The sequence below is a fragment of the Pinus tabuliformis genome, chromosome Q, assembly GCF_031772625.1.
Source record: "Pinus tabuliformis cultivar Carrire ecotype Pingquan chromosome Q, CPIR1, whole genome shotgun sequence".
Taxonomy (NCBI): Eukaryota; Viridiplantae; Streptophyta; class Pinopsida; order Pinales; family Pinaceae; genus Pinus; species Pinus tabuliformis.
The window spans coordinates 1,169,846,978-1,169,867,066 of NC_142296.1; the positions used below are offsets into that span (position 1 = coordinate 1,169,846,978).

At 36.2% G+C, this 20,089-nt stretch overlaps 1 protein-coding gene across 1 annotated transcript in view; it reads left to right on the plus strand.

Moving 5' to 3' along the window:
* LOC149223859 (putative proline transporter 2) overlaps window positions 1-20,089 on the plus strand; it is a 172,085-nt gene that overhangs the window by 91,362 nt on the left and 60,634 nt on the right. The window contains exons 3-5 of the mRNA XM_089383416.1: window positions 14,499-14,593; window positions 15,117-15,306; window positions 15,492-15,616. Coding sequence (XP_089239542.1) covers window positions 14,499-14,593; window positions 15,117-15,306; window positions 15,492-15,616 — 410 coding nt within the window. The remainder of the gene's footprint in view (window positions 1-14,498; window positions 14,594-15,116; window positions 15,307-15,491; window positions 15,617-20,089) is intronic.

Below are 20,089 nucleotides of genomic sequence, written 5' to 3' on the forward strand. Positions count from 1 at the left end.
CAAAACACCTAACCCCTAATGAGCACAAACCGATTGTTCAGAAGAGTACTCGATTCTCCTGGATTAGGGGCTATTTGTTTCACACAGGGGAAGACATGCATATCAGGAGATGTGTTTGAGAAGATGAAATCTTTTACATCCTAAAAGCCTGTCATGATGGACCATGTGGTGGACACTTCGCTGAGCGTAGAACTGGACATAAAGTATTGCAGACAGGATATTATTGGCCCACGATTTTCAGAGATGCAAAGAAATTTGTCCAAGCCTGTGACAGCTGCCAGCGAGCAGGACGTCATGGTCAAGCTGACGAGATTCCTCTGAAACCACAGTTAGTCATTGAACCATTCGAGCGATGGGCTCTTGATTTCATTGGACCCATCAACCCATCATCAAATCAGAAAACATATATCTTGGTGGCAACAAAGTATGTCACCAAATGGGTTGAGGCAGAAGCATTGCCAAGAGCCAAAGAGGACTCTGTCATCCAGTTCCTGTTCCATCTATTTGTACGTTATGGCCTTCCAAGGTAAATAATTACAGACGGAGGAGCAACAAAATCACGACTCCATACCACCCACAGGCGAATGGACAAGTAGAAAGCAGCAAGAAGGTAATAGAATCAATCCTAACGAAAACCATTGCATCACATAGGCGTGATTGGGCTGCCAGACTACCTGAAGCACTCTGGGCCTATAGAAAAACATGGAGAAGCACCACTGGTTACTCACCTTATCAATTAGTGTTTGGAAAACAACCCATTTTTCCCATAGAATTTGAAATCCAAACATTACGAACAACACAGGAAGTTGGCTTAGAACTAAGCGAGGCACAGATTAATCGACTACAGCAGATCAATGAGTTGGATGAAATTAGGCTCTCTGCACTACAAAATACAGCACTGATTCAACAGCAGTGAGCTAAATGGCATGATGCGCTCATAAAAAACATAGTCTTCCACGAGGGAGACTGGGCTCTGTTGTACGACTCTCGGTTTCAGGATTTCCCTGGGAAACTCCAGAATTGCTGGTTGGGACCATACGAAATCCAGAAGGTACATGACAATGGGACCCTTACTCTAATCACCATTTATGGTTCTGGATATGCCTTCAAAGTAAATGGCCACCGAGTTCGTCTCTATCGTAAACCACTCACTTGGGAATCCTTCTGCCAGCAGCTACGCGAGACACTTATATGGAGATTTTAGGAGAGGAAGAGAAGTCTTCCTCACCTGTAATTCATTAAGGAATTCATTTCTTTTTACAATTTGTACATAAGTTCTTTTCTTTGAGTCGTTCTTGTACATATGCTTGAACTAATGTTTTCCTGTCATTTTTGTTGTTCCTTTTCTTTCTCAAAATTTCGATTTTTGCCGTTCCATTTCTAAAAGAATGGCATTTGTGTGTTTCTGCTGTTCCTTTTCGAAAGGAACAACATTCTTGATTTTTGCTGTTCCTTTTCTAAAGGAACAACATTCTTGATTTTTTGCTATTCCTTTTCTAAAGGAACAACATTCTTGATTTTCTACTGTTCCTTTTCAAAAAGAACAACATTCTTGATTTTCTGTTGTTCCTTTTCAAAAGGAACAACATTCTTGATTTTCTGTTGTTCCTTTTCAAAAGGAACAAAATTCTTGATTTTTTTTTTGCTGTTCCTCTTTCAAAGGAATGACATTTGCTTGTTCTGCTGTTCCTTTTCTAAAAGGAACAACATTTTGATTTTTGTTGTTCCTTTTTCAAAAGGAACGACACTGCGGTGTGTTTGCTGTCCCTTTTCCAAAGGCGCAACATATTTTTGATTTCTGTTGTTCCTTTTTCAAAGGAACAGTATTTTTGCGTCTTTTGTTGTTCCTTTTTCAAAGGAACAACATTTTTCATGGCCGTTGTTCCTTTTTCAAAAGGAACGTCATTTCGAGTGTTTTGCTATCCTTTTCCAAGAAGATAGCATTTTTTTTAATTTTTGATGTTCCTTTTTCAAAGGAACGGCATTGGTGTGTTCTGTTGTTCCTTTTTTAAAAGGAACGACATTTGCACTTTTGAGATCTATGCTCCTTTGTTGTTCCTCTTTCCAAAAGGAACACTTCTAGCATACTTTTTCTCTCCTTGGGAAACAACTTATCCCTTTTGCTGATCTAAATTGAGGATGCTTCTTGCTCCTGTTCTTTCAAAGTCTTTAAGAGACAGTTATGCACTTATGCAATGAACACAAAATCACAACATACTGAAATCCACAAATTATAAATCACTATCTTTATAAGGCTTTGTATTGGTAAGAGGAAAAAAGGAAGGACACACTTATTCATCATCTTTTGCTATCATTGTCTTACTAATTTTGCTTTGATTGGTTATCTTTATCATGACATTCCCTTTAATCCTCTTTGATTATTGTTTAAGAATAAGAGCAAAGGGTTTATATCTTCCTATTGAGATGATAAGACTTCTTCCACCATTCCTACTCTTAAGGAGTGTTGAACCACCCTTTGTGTATAAATAAGGAAAAGTGCTTTATGAAAAAGAAGAAAGTAAAAAGATGAATTATAAGTTATCAAATGCAGGATAGGGGGTCTCATCAAGAGCCAGCCTACCATGATCATGAGGATGGAAGTGAAGTGGCATTCCCACTATGGCCACCACACCAGGGATATGGTCCAAAAGGTATATCAAATAAACAAACCTTGGAACAGGAGGTCTCATCACGAGTCGGCCTGCCCACTTTTCGCTCCTTCCTCGTGAATGGCATTATGGCTAACTGGTTACCAAGCCAGCATAATGGCCTACACTTTGACATTACATTCCTTAATATACACATAAAGGATCATGGTTCCAGGGGTGAAATAAACAACTCTGCCAAGGTTATGGACACCTATCGACAGCAGAGCACTGTTAATGGTATTGAAGTCACATTGGTTACACCAATAGGTAAGATACTAATACTCTTTTGTTTCTTATATCCTAGGAACTAATCATATATTATTTCCCGACTTATATATCGCATGAACATTTATTACCACCAATCATGGCAAAGGAAGTGACAATGACCACTTGAGATTTGGCAAGTACGACAGACGTCCTATCCCCCAGCCTCACATCATATCACAACAGCCTCTTACGTAATACGCGATCCAACTTTATGCCTCGATTTCAGTAATTCGTTGTTTTTCTAAACATGGCATATTTTCATACATTGTTCCTTTATGACTCTGTTGCAGATCGGGTGCTGCTCCTTTATTTGACGGCTGGGACTGCCTATCACATTGTGGGGGGGAGGTTAACCTCATTATTCCCTGGATTATGTGTCAGCTCACCGTTCGGGAAAGATAGTGTACTAGGGGATGGCACGGCTTAACGACATGATATTTCTATTTTTTTTACACAAGTTGCTGTTCATAAGCCATCTCTGTTGCATACTCTGTGTTTTTTTCGAAATCTTGTGATTATTACCCTCTCTGTGTTTCAAAAAGCACAAGCAGTTGCTGTTCCATTGAGAATCCACAGTGAAACCATGGGAGGAAGGGCAATTCGAAGGGAACCTCAGGTGTTGACAGTCTCCGCTGCTGCCCGAGAGATCCTGGAAAGAGCAGGGTGGCTGACTTATCTCAACCGCTTGCAGGAGTCTAATGAAACAGTGGCGATTGAATTCCTGCAGAATCTGTAGGAGGATTACTCCATAGTAAGGGGGAAGCAGATAGCAGTCACCGACGATATAATCGCAGAAGTATCGGGACTACCAGCCACCAGACCTGTATGGACACTAAAAAAGAAAAGACTACAGAAGATTATAGAAATCTTCCAGGACGAAGGCCAGAGCTTGATGATTAAAGGGAAGGGAGTTTTGCGAGCAACGCTAGGAGAGCCCTGGGCAGAATTGGCAAGAACCGTTCAAAGCTACATCACCTGCGAGGGTAGAAAAGACGTGGTAAGACCACGACATCTTAAACTCTTAGCTGTTCTAAAGCAGAAATGCTCTGTAAATCTGCCTGCACTTTTGAATTCATTACTTCATGACGTTGCACGAAGCTTAAAAAAAGGCACAACATGCAGAGTCAGATGTTAGTCACCACAGGTTAATTCAATTAATAGTTAGTCATAGCCTCACCCAGTAGCAAAGCAGCTGGGAAGAGCTAATTGCAATAATTGAGGGGAGGGCGACAGCACCATCCCCAAGACGTAAACATACTACAAGCACACCAGAATGTCCGGAAAAACGTAGAGAATTAGTAAAACAAAAACACGTTGCTAGCACATCTGAACGACCAGAAACACGCCAGGAATCGGCAAAGCATAAGCATGCCACCGGTACACCCGAACAGCCAGAGAAGCGCAGAAAATCAGTTTGGTTAGCTCGGATATGAGGAAGGCTGGAAAAGCTCCAGGAAAGCACCATCCAGCCAGTGGAAATTGAGGACGAGCAATCCTCACGGCCAGAAGTAGAAGTAGAGAAAGCTGAAGGAGAAGAGAAAGAAGAGGTCGTGCAATCTCAAGAGGAGGCCGAGCAATCTGAAGAGGAAAATGAGGAAGAAGCTGAGCATTCTGAGGCAGAAGCTGAACAATCCAAGCAGGAGGAGGAAATGGGACAACAGGAAGGTAGCCCACCACATGACCCAGTAGGAGAAGATGAATTGGCCGCAGTTTTGGCCAATATGGGTGAGTATGGCCAACCTTCTAGTCCAACAGACCTCCATGACAAACCCCAAGAGGAAACTCCATCTAAAAAACCACATGCAGAAGAGGCAGAAGAAGGAAATCTGCCTGTTCATGATGAAGAGGAGATAAGAGATACTGAACGGGAACAATCCATTCCCAAGGCACCAGAGGAAATTCCGGAGGAAGTAGGAGCAGAAAAATAAGTTGCCCAGGAAGTGACAGAACCAGCTAAGGTTCCTACCCCAGAACAGCCAGAGCAGTTTAGCGAAGAAACACCCTAAGAGAAAGATCTAGGGACTAGTCACGGTCCAAACCGTAGTAGACAGCCTATTGTTCCTTCTAATGAAACACTGGAAATTAATGAATTGTTAAAGGAACAACAGAGATTATTGAGCATAATAGCCCACTCCACCAGCAGATCAGGATCCTGAAAGCAAGGCAGAAGGTAAGGAAGACCACAGGGAAGAAAAAGGTGACCATTCCAGTAAAACTCCGCAAGGCAAAAAAGCGGAAGACTAAAAATCACCCTGCTGTTCAAAACCTTGCTGAAAATCCAGTTGTTGTTCCAAACAATGCTGAGGAACAGACTATTGTTCCATTTGAAAAGGAATAGCAACAAACTGATATTCATGTTAAAATAGAAAGGGATGATATGATGACTTGTGACAAGGAAATCCAGACGGAGGCACCACCCTCAGGGGTGATAAGGGTTCTGAACTCAAAACAACGCAATAAGAAAGTTCAGGTAAAACTCCCGGCCTCCACTGCTGCATGGAGAAGAGATCCAAAGACAGTGACCTTGCACCAGGGATTGAAACAGGCTCAACAAGAAGCAGAAAGGCTTAGAGAGCAAACGATCCCTCGCGAGAAGTATGAAGAACTAAAACAACAACTAAGGAACGTCAATCAATCCAAAAGCCAGGCCTTTGAAGGATGGCGAAAGGAACAAGAGAAAGTTGCAAAGGTAACTCGTAGGCTAGATACTGTTATCAAGCAGATGGATACCTTGTGTTCTTTATACAATGACGTTTTAGCATGTAGCGCCCCTTCCAAAAACTATGCTCTGTTTTTACTGGAACGGTATTTACAATTAAAAATAAAAGCTGTTAACGCAGGCGCCCCTATACAAATTAACACTGTAAATGACTTTATAGACTGCTGTAAACATTATGGGGTGAAGGTCCAGAGATTGCTGTGTGAATTCTATTTGCATAACCTCGTGCTAGATCAGGAGACTAAGCTGAACCCTGGCCCTTTTGTTGGAGACATCCAATTGCAAGCATTCATCTCATTCAGGGTTAATCAGATTAAATGGCTCAAAGCCTATAATACTTTCCAAAGGCAGGAAAATGGCCTAGATTTGTGGGTAAGGGCTGAGCCTAGGAACCTAGTGCAGTTATGGAAAGCACATAGAAACCTCATGAGGACTCCGGGTGTCATTGAAACGTTAGGACCCATGCATGAGGCACTCATTCGACAAAGTTTAGAATATTTTCTTTCTATCAAAGACCTCGCCATTGATGCAGCCAAATTTCGGTACCGAATCTCTAATCCAAACATCCAGCTCAGGGAACCGTTTAAGTATGAGAATTTTGAATTAGCTGCCAACCGTTTGAACCTCTATGGCGAAAGAATTTTGAGAGCAGGGCCATCCTGGTTAGGATATAGATTCCACAGTCCAATTATTTGGCACCCTGCACCCAGATATCAAGCCCTGTATGAGATGCCTGAGGGTCAAACAGGCTAGTTCTTTGACTACCTAGTCACTCACCACGACTGTAGGCCTCCCAATAAGCCTGCTACTATGATGATTCTCTACAGAGTACTGCAACAATCATGGGAGTCAGTGCATAAAATCAATTACAATAGAAACATAAACATAAACATACACTAGATATATATGATAAATTTATCTATTATTGAATGATTATGTAGATACCAACCCCTTGAGAAATATATGTACCAACCTAAAAAGATTTACTAGTAACAACCAAAAGGAAGCACCAACTTCTTGAGTAATGGAACCACAAACGTGAAGTATAAGTTAGTTGATTTATGATTCAATTTGTCTCTTTTCAACTTATTCTCTACTTCTACATGTCAATATAGCTTCGCACATATTCCTTGAGTTTATCCTCTAACCTCTTCTGCAATCACACATCTTCTATCGACTATATTTCTCAGGCTTATTCTTCTTTGATTCACGTAGGACTTCTTTTCTCTTCTCCTTCTTTCTCATTATTCACACAACTAATCCTCACAAATTATTTCTTCCATGTCTATGTTAAATATTCTCATGAGGCAGAAGCATGATTGTTTCTTTGTTACAAAAACATGATTGCATCAATCATAACTCACGAACCCCTGTAATTTCAAACTATTCTAGTTTATTTATACTTTACCAAATCAACCAACCATGGCTTGGGCTGACATGCAATCTAGATAATGGGTTATCTTTCTCTTTGAAATTTGTTCTGGATGGCCCAAATTACTTTAATATTCCTCTCACTCCTTTCTTTATATGGTCAAGTTCTAGGACCACAACTTTAATGGCACACCAAATTTTTCCTAGGTTAATTATACAAAAACTAATGCATGATAATTGATCCAATTAAGATGAATGGCCGAGATGTCACTTTGGGCCCCTCAGTATATCTGAACTTAAATAAATGTGGGGGGGTTTGGGGGGGGGGGGGGGGGGGGGGGTGTCATATGTGTACAATAAAAATTCCCCACCTTTTTAAAAGGTATACCAATGATATCATAATCCACTCAAAAAAATGACAAAGAAGATACTTTATCCCCCCCTCCCCACCCCCACAACTTTTCATACTTAAAAAATGGGGGGGTAGGGTCTAAAGTGTTTTGTTGTGAATCATTGTGATCCCAGCTCAGCTGCCAAGTCATCTATACCAACAAACTGAAACTTTCCACAACATTTGCCAACCACCTATCATGCTACATCACTGCCACATGGGATTCCTTCCAAGTGTCATCACCTCATACTACCACATCATCTCTCTTCTACCTGTCATACCACATAATTTCCATGTTTCACTCAGAAAAGGACCAGTTGGCCACCCAAAAATCCTAACTCCACATGCTAGATGTCCTCACACTAGTGTGCCACATCACCACCTCCACTTGCCATCCATTTCATTACCGCTTAGCACTTACTTGGAGGTGCCACATGTACTTCCATGTGTGTGTTTTGGCTACTCGTCGCTCAATTCTCATTTTGTTGTGGGAAAGTTATTTAAACTATTTAATCAGATAAGTGCCTAGTTATTGTCTATCGAGCCCCTTATGACTAGGGGATATGATTGTCGATTTCACCGCTCACCACGCATTTCTCATCACACTCATTCCTATAGACATGCTTATATGCTTCATAAAATCTTATAAATAGCTAGGTGCTTCTCGCTAAGCCTCATGTCTCTAGGTTTTGTGATCAACAATGTTTCTTTATGATCCCTCTTGATATTTTTCTTTAATAATCTTGTATCGAGTAGTATGTTACATGCCTAGGTTCTGACTAGTAGGCTCTTAATGAAAGAGTACTATAACCAAGACCTCACCAATCCATTGCACATCGACCATCATGATCCACACTCAATCTATTATGAAATTGTGACACAACTAGAACCTATTTTAATCAAATATATTTTAATTAAGTTTTCTCCTTATTCATTGGGAGTTTATCTAAGTCGCATATACCATTAGAAATCTCTTTGAGAGGCTTATGTATCCAACCATTTTTCATGCTTATTTGATCAAGATAACTAATCCTGCAAAGTTGGTCTATCTAGCCAACTACATTTATGAATTGCAAGATTCACTTCGATCATGTAGCTCAATAACCTCCCATTGAACTTGAAATCTCTTGACATAAATAATTGGAGTTGACATTAGTGACAACATATGTGCAACAAAGTGTTTCTCTTAAGAACCTACACATACTCTTGAAGTATTTAGAGGGTCCAAATTGTCATTTATGGAAGAAAGTGATGTTGATCAAACCTAGAATAATGAATGACACTTATGTATAGGTAGAGTACCTACAAACAATAGGAAAAAAAAAGGGAACTCGAGTGGTTTGAAGTAGAATGATCTCTAGGAAGTTTCAAAATAAGGGAGGAACAAAAGGAAAGTGAGGAAGCATGAGAAGAAAATATACACATCACACCAATTCAAATATCTCAACAACCACTATAACATTGATGGTCACAGAGGAGAAATTCTAGAAATTTCATCTAGAAATCAACTTAAAGAACTGAACGAAGGATAGGAAAAAGAAAGATATCATGGCCATAGATCCAGGAAATTACATGGAAATGATCTCAGAATTGGATGATAATATTTTTTGTACATCAGTGCAAAAGTCGATGAATATGAGTATCCTTCAGGAATAGGAAAAGAAGGAGATGGCCAAACTCTTCATATAAAGATATAAGTCACGAAGAAAAAACTTGATGCTCTATTTGACTTAAGATGATAGGAGAATCTCACTGCAATAGAGATGGTCAATAAATTTGGATTGGAGGTTTGAGGTCATCCTAGCCCATATCCATTGAGATGGGTAAATAAGGATTTGGAAATGAAGATAAGAAATTAGTGTAAAATAAAATTTTCTATCAATGTTAATTTTATTGATAAAGTAGATCTAAATGTAGTTCCGCTTAATCTATGTGGGTTTGTAATACGGAGTCTTTATATGTACATGTAGGATGTAATACTCACATGAAGATCCAACTTGTAGTACCTCATCAAGGATGGAAAATCCCTAACATGCACAAGGGAAAGTATTAAATTTCTTTGGTAAGTTTGATCAAGACTTATACAGGAATGCAAAAAAATAAAATAACAAACATAAACACAAAGATGCAGCAAAAGTAAAAATTCATCTCATTAATATAAAAGAACTGAAATATGCTTACATATAGAATGGAAATAAATTAGCTCGGATGATGGTAGCTTATCTTTGAGAATAGATATGGAGGCTACATGCCTCTGAACTATGTTACAATGAGGCTCAAGGGCCTTCTTATCATTGAAAAACAAGGGAAAATGCTAAACAACTAAGACCCTAAGCCCGGGAGATGGAACACCAAGAGTTTGTGGGCTCCGTTGGGGTTATTTGGGTAGGAAACTTCCCGATGTCATAACTTGGTCATATGATCTCCATTTGGCGCATACAATAACCCATTCGAAATATCTCTCCAAGTACTATAGGATTTGTGGTAAGCCCTTGCTTGTGGCTCTGTGGTTGCTGCAGACCTCAAAAAAATGTCGTTTAGGGGGTCAAAACAACACTAGAAGTTCAAGGCCTGAAAAACTATTAAAAATAGTAAATGATACTATAATCAACGAAACAGATGAAAGAAGTTGGAGGTCTAGGTGGAATAGGCTAGTGGCCACCAATATCCAACCAAGTCAAAGTTCCAACCAAGTGAAGAAATTGATCAGTTCTAGTAGGAAGTATGTTTTATTATTTTGAAGAGAAATTTTGTCTATGGAAGAGTTAGTCAGGTAAAAGGTACCCCTATAATGGTGCAATAAGGGAAAGAAGGCAATAACTGAATGACTTGATATAGGCAAACATGGGAGTGTTATAGGACCCTAAAGGCTTGCCACCAAAGAGGGAAGTGGAGCATGAGATTCAATTGTTTCTAGACTCTCTATTTCCAAACAACAAGCTATAAAAGCAGTTCATTATATTACCAAACAAGGGGAATAAGTAGTTGCAACAACTATTGAAGCATAGTGTTATTCAACCAATTACCTCCCCATGTTGGCCACCCATCATAATTGTGCCAAAGAAGGATAGGAATTGGAAAATTTACATTTATTACAAGGCATTAAAAAAAAATATGCTCAAGAGAAACTAACCCCTAGCAAGGTAATTATTTGTTTCCATGTCACACATTAAATAGAATTATTATAAAAAAATAAGCTTTAGAGCTAATTTGAGGCATCAAATGACACTTTTTGTGGTTGAAAGTTTATAATAATAGCTTTGGCCAATTGACATATTATATGTGCCAAAATGATTGCAATGATGTGGAAATCACGACAATCAAAGTTAGTATGTAGAAGTTATTCTTTGTATAAGTAAACATACCCTACTGACTACCATTGTACTGAGTTTATGCAACATCATCTCCTATTACTCACACTTGTGGGGCTAGTAACATGTTTATTTTCAAGAAAATTATAAAGGGCTTAAAACCTTAACCCTAATTGAGGGTTGAGATATGCAAAATATGTAACGCTAAGCCTAGATGAATATTAGGTTATGTTAAATAATAGGCTACTACAAAAGCAAATGGTTCCACTATTTTTGTATTGTTAGTATACTTCAGTTAAGTAGGGAATCTAGGAGTGGGATATTGAATAAGAACAAAGGAAATAGAAGATTATGTAATAGCCACTCATACCAAAATGTAGATGAAAATTCCATAGTGATTTCCCCTTTCTTTGTCCCTACATCTCATAAGTGAGAAAATAAAAGAAAAGCATAAGCCTTACATTCTACTTCGGTTTCTTTTACATTGGGTTTTTGTGATCATTTTGTTTTTAAATTCATGTGAATCATGTGTTTATTGGCTTGTTTCTTTCATTTTTGTTTCAATTATTTCCATAATTTTATGTTTTACACTAGTAATATGAAATATAAAATCTAAGTTAACAAAATGCATATAAAATCTAAATTAACAAATCGCACAATATATTGTTTTTAAATATTGTAAAATATGTTATACTATTCAGGTGGAATATCCCTAACATTTTATAAATCAATTTACATCATAACTTATCTAACCAACATAATTGGTAAGATTAAAATATTGTTGTTAATATGTTAGAAAACTGGAATCTAGTAGCCGAAATCTTAAAATAAAAATATTAAAATACACGAACATGGGAATACTTTAAGACAAGACATAGTTGAATTAAGTAACTACGGAAATGAACATACAAATATAACTACAATGTGTAGGAGAAATAAAACATTGTTTCGAGAGAGCAAAACGTTCGGTATAAAAAAACAAATAAAACGTGGGGGAACCATAAGGTGGCAAGTCCATATACATAATGTTGAGTTTCTTTGTGACATGTTAAGTTGATTAGTAAACAGCATAGATCGCTTTCATTTTCTATTCTCCTTCCAAGTAACATCACTCATACCTATAATATGGATCATTCTATTATTTTAGAAACGAAACTATGGAGTGAAAAGAATGGAATTTTTTTTTAAAGCGAAGACTTTTTGCATGCTGGCCAAGCCATTAGATTCACTTCTTCATTTGTAAGTATAAAAGGAAAAGTGCATTACATTGTGCACAACCAGAAAAATTTCATTATTCACTCATAGAAATTGACATCATAATTGTGCAGTGAAAATTTCTAAAATTGATGTGAGATTGACATGAAGGAGATTAAGAAGATTTTATGAAGCCGTATCTCTTTTAGAAAAGTTGTAATTTGATTTACTTATTGAAACAACTTGCATGAGTTAAATTAACATAAAAAAACAACTAGATAAAATGATAGCCACAATAAAGCCATGATAGCATAAGTTAGTACTAACCTAACATGACATGGACTAGTACTAACTACACATGACATGCTAATTAGTGAGTAGCACATCTTTATTATCCCATCACAAATAATTTCACAAACAAAATTTCTTTATATAGTTAACAAGTGAAAGTGTGACTATTGTAAGTTTTTTTCACTCAATCAATGAGGAAGTCATTTTATTAATTTTAGTAATATACATTATCTCTCAATTCTTCATTACTTTAGTTTATGTAGGTTATTGTGAAAATATGAACCATGATTTAAAAGTTAATGGAACTATCGTAACAAGTTTATGTAGAGTCATATTTAGGATAAACTAGAGAATGACATATAAGGTAAATTGGTTAGTTGTAGTTTTGACATCTAACAAGATGGGGGCATTCAACAAGGTTCATAAACCATATAGGGAGGTAATTCAAATACTTTACCCAATGACCTCTTGTTTGTAATTCACATCATTCAACTACTCAAAATAACTCACAAACTAAACTTAATCCAAATTTAATCATAAAAATTAATTAATTGTTTTTCTAGTACCTCCATTTTTTGGTTGAATTTCTTTCCTACCATCTTCCTTTCATAATCAGGTATGGGTCACAAGATATGGTGTGTTAATTGAGTTCAATCATCAAATGAAACATAATATATTGAGTAAGACTAGTGTCAAGGTCAATGATGAATTGCCATTAAATTCATGTTCCTAGCATTCCTATTAGCCCTCTCTACCTTAACAACATCTTTGTCAATAAAGTGGTCCGCTAAAAAGCATAAATGTAATGAGAATCTTTGTCTTTATTTACTAGACAAAGGCCTTACTATTATGAAACACTTTACTGATATTGAGAACCAAATTAAACAAAACAATAATTAAAAACTAATATTAACCAAAAACAATAATTAAAAATTAATATTAACCAAAAACGAAAGATTTTTTTTTATAAATTAATCATATTTAACAAATGTGAACTTCTTATTGAAACTCACCCTGCGACTAAAAAACCAAAACCAAAAAATAAACCATATAACCTTTGTCTTTACTTCCCCTAAATCAATCATAATAATCTATTGAGAGCATCCTAAATCATTTGACTTCCATTTTACCAGAGGCCTGTTCTTATCATAAAACTTCGTCCGCAGCACAAACTTCCTCCCTTCCCTTGTAATTGTGTGAATTAATACTTCTTAAAATCGACGCATAACAAGTGACATGAAAGCACCCAATACAAGGGAATCACTACACCTAATATTGTAATGATTTTTTATATAAAATAATGTGGTGAATCCACTCTTCAATGATTCTCTAAACACTCGTTCTTGCACACTAATACGATAGCTAAATGAAACGATGTTGTCTTTAAGATTTGCAATTCATAAAAAGGGAGATTTTTCTTTTATAATTCATTAATATATGAAGAATAATCCTTTGCAATACATTTTTCAATAATTTTAAAATATATATATATATATATATAATTATTTTTTAAAGATTATTTTAAAGAAATACAAACTTATTTGTTATAAAACAATTTCAATTTATTTACTATAAAGTAATTTAAAAGTTTTTATAATTAAATAGCTTTAAAAACAACAAAATTGTAAAAACCATCCAATTTAATCTATAAACCATCAAATTTAGGTTTTTTTTTTAATTTCAATCTCGGTGGCATTTCTGAATAGAATTCAAAATAAAATCCTTATAAAACATATCACTCAAAAGTGATTAATTAATTGGCAACTGAAACTCACTTAACTTCATTTTAGTGTTTATAACTAAATTCATTATATGGTTATATTAAATAGTAATTATGTATTTACTTGGACATTTTTATATTCTAATTAAGAAAAACTTTATAAAACATATCACTCAAAAGTGATTAATTAATTGGCAAAGTGACACTGACTTAAATTCATTTTAGTGTTTATAACTAAATTCATTATATGGTTATATTAAATAGTAATTATGTATTTACTTGGACATTTTTATATTCTAATTAAGAAAAGCTTTATAAAACATATCACTCAGAAGTGATTAATTAATCGGCAACTGAAACTGACTTAACTTCATTTTAGTGTTTATGACTAAATTCATTATATGGTTATATTAAATAGTAATTATGTATTTGCTTGGACATTTTTATATTCTAATTATTTATCGTTAACCCTATTAATTATATATTCAATTATACAGCTTTATATTCTTATAATTTATCATTTTTATATACTTTATTGGACTGACCGATTGCATATTAACAATGTATATGTGATCGCATTTTGTAGGTACATACATGTACTACATTACATGGACTCTGCAATATATTAATCTCTTCATGGTTAATATTGGATACATCATTTTGGCAGGAGAAGCACTCAAAGTATGTTCTCATTTATTCCTTCGAATTTACATCCTTTATTATCTTGGTATGTGATATTATTTAAATTTTTTAAATTTTTAATTATATTAATTATTATTTTAAAAAAATAATTAAAATGATTAATATTAAAATATTTTTCTAAAATGATTATATATATAAATAATTTAGTTAGTGTAATAATTATATTTATTATAACAATTTAATGTAGTTGGATGATAAAATTAGAAATATATATTAAATTATAATTTAGTAATAAAAAAAATATAATTATTTTAATGATTTGAAATCAAATTCAAATAATTATTTTATAACTATATATATTATATATGGGGTTAATTCAAATTCGCTATATATTTGTATAAAGAAAAAGTATAAAATTTATAAGAGTTATGTGGTTTAGGTATAAGAGTTGTGTTTTATATTTTTTTAGTATTTAGTATATAAATGTTTTTATTTGTTTTTTTTTTTACTTTTTTAAGATATATAATACAAATGCAATGCTTACATATTTTTGTTTTTGTAGGCAATATATACCACATACAGTAACGAAGATGTGTTGAAGTTACCGTATTGTATTATTATTACCGGAGTTGCTTGTATTATTTTCGCATTTAGTATTCCACATTTGTCAGCATTAAGGTTGTGGTTAGGCATTTCAACTCTCCTTAGCCTAATCTACATCATAGTTGTTGTTGCTTTATCGACAAAAGATGGTATTTCTCTCTCCTTTTTATGGTCTTCTTTGCATTTATATAATTTGTATTTTAGTAATTGTATAATGTAAAATTCGCTTTATGATAGAAATATTGAGTGTTAATTATCAATATTTTTTTATCTCATGAAGAATGACATTTTAATGTTGATTATTTTTTATTATTATGTCACATTGAATATGTAGGGATTAATAGCTCAAAGAGAGATTATGGAATTCCTGGATCAATGACAACTAAAATTTATAGTGGAATTGGTGCTGCAACAAGTCTCTGTTTTGCATATAATACAGGGATGCTTCCAGAATTACAGGTAATTGTGAATTGTGTTTTTATGTTGATTTATATTATTAACTTTACTAAGTTACATTATATTGTAAGGCTTAATAGTTTGTAAAAAAAAATATTAAATTTTTGAATCAATGAATTGACCCTACAATAAATCTCTATTTCATATATATTGATATGCATGTAGAAATGCAAGTACTTCATATTTTTTTCCAAGGAAAAAGCATATATTTTTATTAACATAACAAAAATACATTGTTGGATGCCCATGTCATTCATGTAGGAATTTACAGGGTAAGTTCCTCAGATAGAACACCAAAGGACACCGCTCAGAACCAAATCGCAAATCAATACACCAGTATTTTTGACGTGGTTAAAACCCTCAAAGAGGGAAATAGTCCACGGCCTGAGCCAACGCGGCCACTTCAGGCAATTTATTAATAAAAGAATGAAAATTTACATATGCTTCTCTCATGCACTGATTACCCTACAAATGACCCTCCATGCGCTTTAAATAGAAATAATGGACCAATCGGGTGTCAAGCCACCGATCAAGTGTCGGTAATACCGAGGAGAGAATGAACCGTTGGATCACTACATATCGTGACCGTCGGATTGTAAGTTACAAAATGTGCAACGGTAAAGAAACACACTTTACCTAACTCTATACTAGACCAAGTTGTACTTAACTATTTCCTGTGTGTCGGAATATCCTAACATCCCCCCTTAAGAACAACTTGGGATAGGATTGAAGGACTTACAAATATGACACAATAGGAGAAGGAAGGAGGCACTAGAGCCTATCCCCCCTTAGTGACAACTTCCTGAACTCCAACCATAAATCGAAGTTTAGTGAACTTCACCTCTGTGAGAGCCTTTGTAAAGATGTCTGCAACTTGATCATCTGTAGAACAATATTGCACTTCAAGAACATGGTCATGGATGAGCTTTCTGATGAAGTGCATGTGCAGTTCAATGTGTTTGCTGCGCTGATGTTGGACTGGATCTTTGCATAGCTGAATGGCACTTTGATTATCACACCAAAGTGTAGTCGGATGCTGCTGCTGAAAGCCAAACTCTGACAGGATCTGACGAAGCCACAAGGCTTCCTTACTAGCTTCTACGGCACCACGATACTCTGCTTCTGCTGATGAAAGAGAAATGGCACCTTGTTTCTTGCAAGCCCATGTAATAGGTCCTGAACCAAGAGTGAACACATAACCGGCAGTAGACTTCCGATCATCAGGGTCACCAGCCCAATCGGAATCAGTGAAACCAACCAATAGAGGAGATGCTTCGGCACTGTAATGAATCCCAAACTGAACTGTACCTCGAACATAACGAAGTATTCTTTTAGCTGCTTTCCAATGACTTTCACGGGGGTTTTGCATGAACCGAGCAACAAGGGCAACAGCAAAGGAAAGGTCAGGACGAGTATGGGTTAGATACAAAATTTTTCCTACAAGTTGACGGTATAAGGTAGCATCAACTTCAGGAGAAGTACAAGTGACTGAAAGTTTGACTCCAGACTAAAAGGGAGAAGGGGCTGGCTTACAGTCTTCCATGTGAAAATGACGTAGAATATCACAAGCATACTTGGACTGGGAAGGGAAATACCCTCCTTGGACTGCAAGACTTGAAGACCGAGAAAATAGTGTAAGTGTCCTAAGTCTGTCATTTCACATTTCCTTTTAAGGCTAGACTTCACATGGTTTATAAGGTTGGGATCACTGCCAGTAAGGATAAGATCATCAACATAAAGAACAAGGATGATAAGAGAGTTGCCCACTTTCTTGGTGTAGACAATATTGTCAGAATGACACCTAGAAAAGCCAGACTCTAAAAGAAAGCTATCCATTTTGGCATACCAAGCCCGAGGAGCTTGCTTGAGACCATAAAGGGATTTCTTAAGTCGACATACAAGGCTGGAGTTTGTTTGTATGAAGCCAATGGGTTGTTCCATATAGATTTCTTCATGCAAGTCCCCATTCAAGAAGGCAGATTTAACATCCATCTGATGGACTTCCCATTTGAAAGAGGCAACAAGGGAAAGAACAAGGCGGATAGAGTTCATTTTGGCAACAGGGGAGAAGGTTTCAGTGTAGTTAATACCTTCAACCTGTGAAAAACCCTTAGCAACAAGACGAGCTTTATGTTTATCAACTTTCCCATCTGGTCCATACTTGGTTCTGTAAACCCATTTGCATCTAACAAGTTTTCGTCCCTTTGGTAAAGGAACAAGATCCCATGTATCATTTGCCAACAATGAATGATATTCTTCATTCATAGCTGCTTCCCAATCTGGATGGCTTGAAGCTTCTGCAAAGGTGTCAGGATCATAATTTACTGGAGCTTGAGCCAGTAAAGAAGAGGCTCTCTCGAACTGAGAACGTGTACGTCGTTGATCTGTAGGATCACCGGCAAGATCACCTGCTGCATCTCGAGTAGCACAAACCCATTTTGGAAGCTGAGGAGCTGAAGGAGGATCCTGAGATGGTGGGGGAGGATTGTCATCCTCACTTTCATCATCTGAAGAAGAAACGTTTTCAAAAGTAGAAGAGATAGGGAGAGGTGGCACAACCGCCGGACTAGGCTCGCAGGCCGATATATTTTCATCAAATTTTACATCTCTTCTAATGATAACATTTTTGGTCTTAAATGGAATAAGTCTATAGCCTTTGACATCTTCAGAATATCCAACAAAAGTACATTTTTCACTCTTAGGTTCTAAAGCTTTATGCTTTTCATCTGGAATATGGGCCCACGCTTCACTTCCAAAAACACGAAAGTGACTTACATCTGGTTTGATTGAGCTCCATGCTTCTTCTGGAGTGATATTCTTTAAAGCCTTAGTAGGAGTGCGATTTATTATGTAATTTGCACAGTTAATTGCTTCTGCCCAAAAACTAAGACCAAGTCCTTTAGATTGTAGCATACAATTAGCCATTTCCTTTAAGGTGCGATTCTTCCTTTCAGCTACACCATTTTGTTGTGGAGTATATGGAACAGTATGTTGCATTTGAATTCCATTCTCAGTGCAATAGTTGATGAATGTCTTTTTAACATATTCTCCGCCATTATCAGATCTTAACTTAAGAATTTGATGTCCAGATTGTTTTTCAACAAAGGCCTTGAAGGCCAAAAAAGTGTTAAATACTTCACTCTTGAGTTTTAAGAAGTATACCCAAGTGCATCTAGAGAAATCATCAATGAAAGTTAAGAAATACTTGCAGCCAGAGAATGACACAACTGGAAGTGGACCACATAAATCACTATGCACAAGCTGTAAAGGGGCTGAGGCGTGCCAAGAGGCACATTTTTCAAAACTGTCCCGATGATGTTTTCCGAGTACACATCCGGAACAAACACCATCTCTGCAAGATACCATAGGAAGACCTGTCACCATATTTTATTTACATAGATGCTTAAGGGAGCGATATTTTAAGTGACCAAATCGCTCATGCCAAAGTTTGCTCACTTCATCGTTATGAGCAACAAATACTGAGGGAAGATTTGATGACCCAAAGTTGTGAAACTTATACAACCTTGTAGAATAATCAGCAATGCCAGTAGCCAAAATCTGTTTAGGATCTCTTAAGTCCTTGATTACAACATCATGAGGTGAAAATTCAACGATTTTACCTTCACCTGAATGAGTTATCTGATATACAGATAGAAGGTTGCAGAATAAGGTTGGAACACATAATACATCATTAAATTGACCATTGTCTAGATGAACAGTTCCAGTCCCTACAACATTAAGAGATCCATCATCACCAACATATATATTTTTGGTGTTACAATCATTTAAAGAAGAAAACATGGCTTTGTTTTTGGCCATGTGATAAGAAGCTCCAGAATCAATGAGCCACTCATGAGAATGAGAAGAAGAAGATACATTTAATGCATAGCCAGACCGAGATGCTTGACAACCACATGCAGAAAGTGCCATTCCTAAGGATGAAGTTGAAGTTGAAGATTGCCCCAAATGGATGTTATGCTTCTTCATTGCTGCTTCCAAGGCTTCCATCTTCTTAAAGCATTTTGATTCTAAGTTGCCATCTCGATTACAAAAATTGCAATGTCTATCAGTCTTCTTCCGTTTGTTTTTATTTGTCTTATCATTTTGTTGAAATTATTTTTTATTTTGGGGCTGAAATTGCTTAGGACCCTTGTTTGGTTTAGGACCATTCTTTTTAGGATATGACTTCTTAGGATTCTTTGAATTTGGTTGCTGCTGGGCGGCTAACGCTTTCTTGGAAGAGTTTCCAAGATTAAGAAGACCAAGGTGTAAGAGTTTTTCTTGTTCTCTTATTAAAGAATCACAAAAAGAGTCAAAGGAAGGGGGCTTGTAGTCTGTTCCTTGAGAAATGAAGGCTTCTCTTGTAGAATGGAAGGTGGAAACAAACACAGAGTAGGCTGGTCCCAAATTTGTAAGAATGGAATAAATAACGTTACTATCTTCTTTCTTAACTTTAACACCTTCCAAGAGATATCT